The sequence below is a fragment of the Humulus lupulus genome, chromosome 5, assembly GCF_963169125.1.
Source record: "Humulus lupulus chromosome 5, drHumLupu1.1, whole genome shotgun sequence".
In the NCBI taxonomy this organism is placed as follows: domain Eukaryota; kingdom Viridiplantae; phylum Streptophyta; class Magnoliopsida; order Rosales; family Cannabaceae; genus Humulus; species Humulus lupulus.
Genome location: NC_084797.1, coordinates 237,759,318 through 237,763,646, shown reverse-complemented (window position 1 = coordinate 237,763,646; position 4,329 = coordinate 237,759,318). Strand labels below are relative to the sequence as shown.

At 30.1% G+C, this 4,329-nt stretch overlaps 1 protein-coding gene across 1 annotated transcript; it reads right to left on the bottom strand.

The window, feature by feature from the left end:
* Positions 1-493: 493 nt before the first annotated feature.
* Positions 494-3,038, bottom strand: LOC133834081 (sugar carrier protein C-like). The gene is made up of 3 exons (XM_062263588.1): positions 2,903-3,038; positions 2,400-2,725; positions 494-1,798 (listed from the first exon to the last, which is right to left on the bottom strand). The coding sequence occupies exons 1-3, from the start codon at positions 3,036-3,038 to the stop codon at positions 710-712; spliced, it is 1,551 nt and encodes a 516-aa protein (XP_062119572.1). The 3' UTR covers positions 494-709.
* Positions 3,039-4,329: the final 1,291 nt, after the last annotated feature.

Genomic DNA, 4,329 nt, shown 5'->3' with positions numbered 1-4,329 from the left:
TAATGGCTGTGTGTAGCCTTTACTAAGCCAACCAATAAAGCCTTCTCTGCTGTTGTTGCAAGGCAAATGATTGACCCATTTAGTATTTTGGTCAAAGTTATGAACCTTGATAATGCACAATAATTAATATATATATATATATATATATATTAATTGACCCAATTTTAGACTAGAAGTAAGCATACTTTTGTTTCGTGTTTTGTTGGATGAAATTTTGAAGAATATGACTTCAAGTATTGTGTTGGTCAATATGATATTCAATTGTATCTACTTTTGTAACAAGAAGTGAATATAGAATAGGGCTTTATTGACAATGTTTGATTTGATTTTTAGCCATATACGGAAATTCATAGAAGATACTTGGTTTATGGGTTTACAATTGCGTATTCTGATATACTTGGTCCTTAATTGCTAGAATTAGTGTGAGTAATTTTTTTTATATGAAGTATTATGTTTATGATAAGCTGTCTTGAAAAGAGTTTGAATCTTTTAGGTCTTTGTTTAACTTGTACCTGAGATCAAATAAATATACTTAAAAAAAAATTATATAATAAGCAACTAATATATACACTTAATTATATAAGTGCTGCAAATTACGAAATAAAATAATTTTCTAAGAAAACTAAATAAAAAATAAAAAAAATATTCAACTAAACCCAAAAAAACAAAAAAAATATATGTTTTTAATAAGAAAAATAAATATCAGAGTTTAAACCATCTCCAATCTTTGGGAGACCACTTGATGCTCTTCATCATCAAGAAACCTTCTCCAATACGGATGTTTACGCCAAACCACAGTCATTTCCTCAATCGGAACTCCCTTGGTCTCTGGAAGCAACTTATATATAAACATGGTCATGATGACCACGAAAATGGCGAAGAATATAAACAGTCCGAACTTGAGGTGGCAAAGCATGGCCGTGAACACCTGAGCTATGGCAAAGGTGAAAATCATGTTCACAGAGACGTTGACACTCTGAGCCGCTGACCGAACTTCTAGGGGGAAGATCTCACTTGGCACCAACCATCCCAACGGCCCCCAAGACCATGCAAATCCTGCTACGTAAATACAGATCATGGAGACCAATCCATACGCATACCAGTTCGGAAGAACACCTGGATTCCCATCCACTCCGAATTTCATCGCTATGGCTGTAGTGATGATAATCTGACATATGAACATCTGTACTCCACCTTCCAGGAAAAGGGTTCTTCTTCCGAACTTATCGACGGTGAGGATCGAGACGAAGGTGGCGAGAGTGTTGACTCCGCCTGTGATCACCGCGGACATGAGCGAGGCGCTGCTTCCGAACCCGATGGTCTTGAAGAGAACTGGCGCGTAGAATGTGATGACGTTCATTCCGGTGAGTTGTTGGAAGGCTGGGATTCCGACGGCAAAGGCCAGCTGGGGTCTGTACTTCCTTTTCAAGAGAGTTCGCCATGGATGTTTGACTAGTTTCGAGGCTTCGCTTGCGTTGACCAGGTCATTGAACTCTTCGTCCACGTTGGGTACGCCTCTGATTTTAAGGAGTTGCTCCTTGGCTTCGTCGTGTTTTCCACGCTCGATTAAGGAGTTGGGAGTGTCCGGGAGAGTTAGGCTTCCGGCGATGATTAGTAGAGCCGGTACGGCGGCCCCGCCTAAGCTCAGGCGCCATCCCCAGCCGCCTTCGATCTTAGCGAAGAAGTAGTTGAGTAGATTGGCTATAAGGATCCCGATGGTGATTGTGAGCTGGAATAACATGTTCAGAGCTCCACGGTATTTGTATGGAGCCATCTCCGAGACATAGATGGGCACAGACTATGTATAAAAAAAACATGCAAAATTAATAGAAAAGTTTACACTAAATTAAAAAATGAGGTGCGGTTCGGTAATACTTAAAAAGAAATAGTTTTTTATTTAATTAATTAGAATTTTATTTTTATTTATTATTTTTTAAATTTTAATTAAAATTTATTAAATTTAGAAATAGAATTTTTTCGCTTTTAAAATTTTTTAAAACCGTTTCCAACTCTTTTTTTTTTCAAATTAACAACTCATATAATTAATCAAAATATAAAAATAAAAGTTATCAAAAGTCTTTAGTATTTTTTTTTAAATAAAAAAAAAATAGTTACCAACATATTTTTATGTTTTAAAAATAAAGAAACAAAAATAAGTTATATTTCTGTTTTTGTATTTAAAAAATTCAAAAACAAAAATTTTACCAATCACAACCTATTGTTACAAATTTATAAATTTTATTTAAAAAAAACTTCATATTTACACCTATCAGTAATTTTGTCCGATTACATATTTTTTTAATTAATAAGTTTATTTTTTAATTATATATATATATTTAAAAAAAAAAAAAAAAAAAAAGAGATAATGGGGGGGGGGGGGGGGGGGGGGTTGTAGAAACCTGATTAGCGCAACCAATGCCGAAGCCCAAAAAGAGTCGGCCGACGATGAGCATGGAGAGGTTTTGGCCAGAGGCATTGAGGATGGCTCCACAGAGAAAGAGGATTCCTCCCCAAAGCATAGTGATTCTCCTTCCCAAAAGTCTGGTTATTCTGGAAGCCAAAACGGAGGAGACGAGAGCGGCTAAGTAGAGTGAAGATGTGAAGAGTGTTAGGGTTTGACTGTCAAATTTGCAGTATTGATCGTCTGATGGAGTCATTGAACTTTCCTTTGCGTATACAGATGGAAAGAATTCCTTCAAGAATGAATCCATCGACGTCACTCCACCTATATATGAATGTCAAAACAATGTATCATTAGCATGAATGCACGTAAATTAGATTGGATCGAACAAGAATTTTCAAATGTAATGTATAATTACATTTATTAATTGAATGAATATGTATTATGTATGTGTATCTAATTATGAAGAGAAGAATTAATAACCAAGATCATTAGGGTTACCTGAGATGCCAAGATCATAACCAAAAATTAAACCCCCAGAAGCGGCAACGATGCAAGTCCAAAGAACTTTACAAGTGAGTTTTCCAGGGTATTGTTTTCCAGAACCATGTCCTGTATCAATCACTGCTCCACCCATCCTAGATTGATCACTACTGATATTTTCCCACGAAACAAATAGAAAAGTAAGTTGATCAGTACTTGAGAACTGGGGATAAGTAAATGAGTTATTATATCTAACCACAACCTTCACTATTTATAGGAATCTTATTAGGATATATAGATTTAATTTTTCAAACTTATATATATTATAAAAAGTAACTAACTAGATATTTAATTTAGAAATAGATATATATTTCACCGAGTTTGAGAGTAAAATATAGTCGTAATAATAAAATTCTAAGAGATATAAATTCAAATATTATAAAACAGATATTCCGAATTTTCATTAAAATGTTTTCTAATTTAAATTTAAATTTTTTAATTTAATATATATATATAGATATTTTAATCCAAATAGAAATATTTAAATGTGTTCTTTTTTTAATTTTCAAATTGAAAAAAAAAACCTTAATGATCTTATCCAATAAAAAATTAGATATTTGATAAATGATTGACGTATGTTAATAGTTAAAATATAATTTTAAATACCTAAATTTGTGTTTAATAAGTACTATTAATATATATTTTAAATATTTTAGAGTTAATCATCCAATTTAGATGAGATATATATTAAAGAAATGCAATTTTATTGATAAAAATAAAAATAAATATTAGAATTGCCTGAATAAGAATGAAAATAATGGTTAGCACGTATCTTAGACAAATTTCAAATTGTACACAAGAATACTTAGTGCACTACTCATTGACTATTTGTTAAAGTAATTTATAGCTGTATTTGGTTTATGTATCTATTTTTATATTCTCAATCCTAGATTTGTTTTGTTTACAACGGTAATTTGTTATTGGTTGGGAATAATATATATATATATATTTATTAGATTGAAGGGTTAGTTTTATTTATAGAATTTATTAATTGTTTTTATTAAATTTATATATTTCAAATATATAAACAATATTATAAAAAATGACATATGATAATTAAACCAAAACATTATTTATGATTTTTAAAATATATATAATATGATAATCTTTCTAAATATAAATGTTAATTTTTTAATAAAAATTAATATTATGTATTATATATTATTGTTATAATGATATTTTATAATGTTTAAATTTATATTAATATAGGTATTAAATATTTAGTCTTGTATTAAATATTATGATATAATAGTGATATTTTATAATATTTGAATTAATATTAATATAATTAGTAAAAAAATTAGGATTATATATTATTATCATAGTAATATTTTAATAATGATATTTATAACATTTGAATTTGAATTTGAATTTATATTAATATA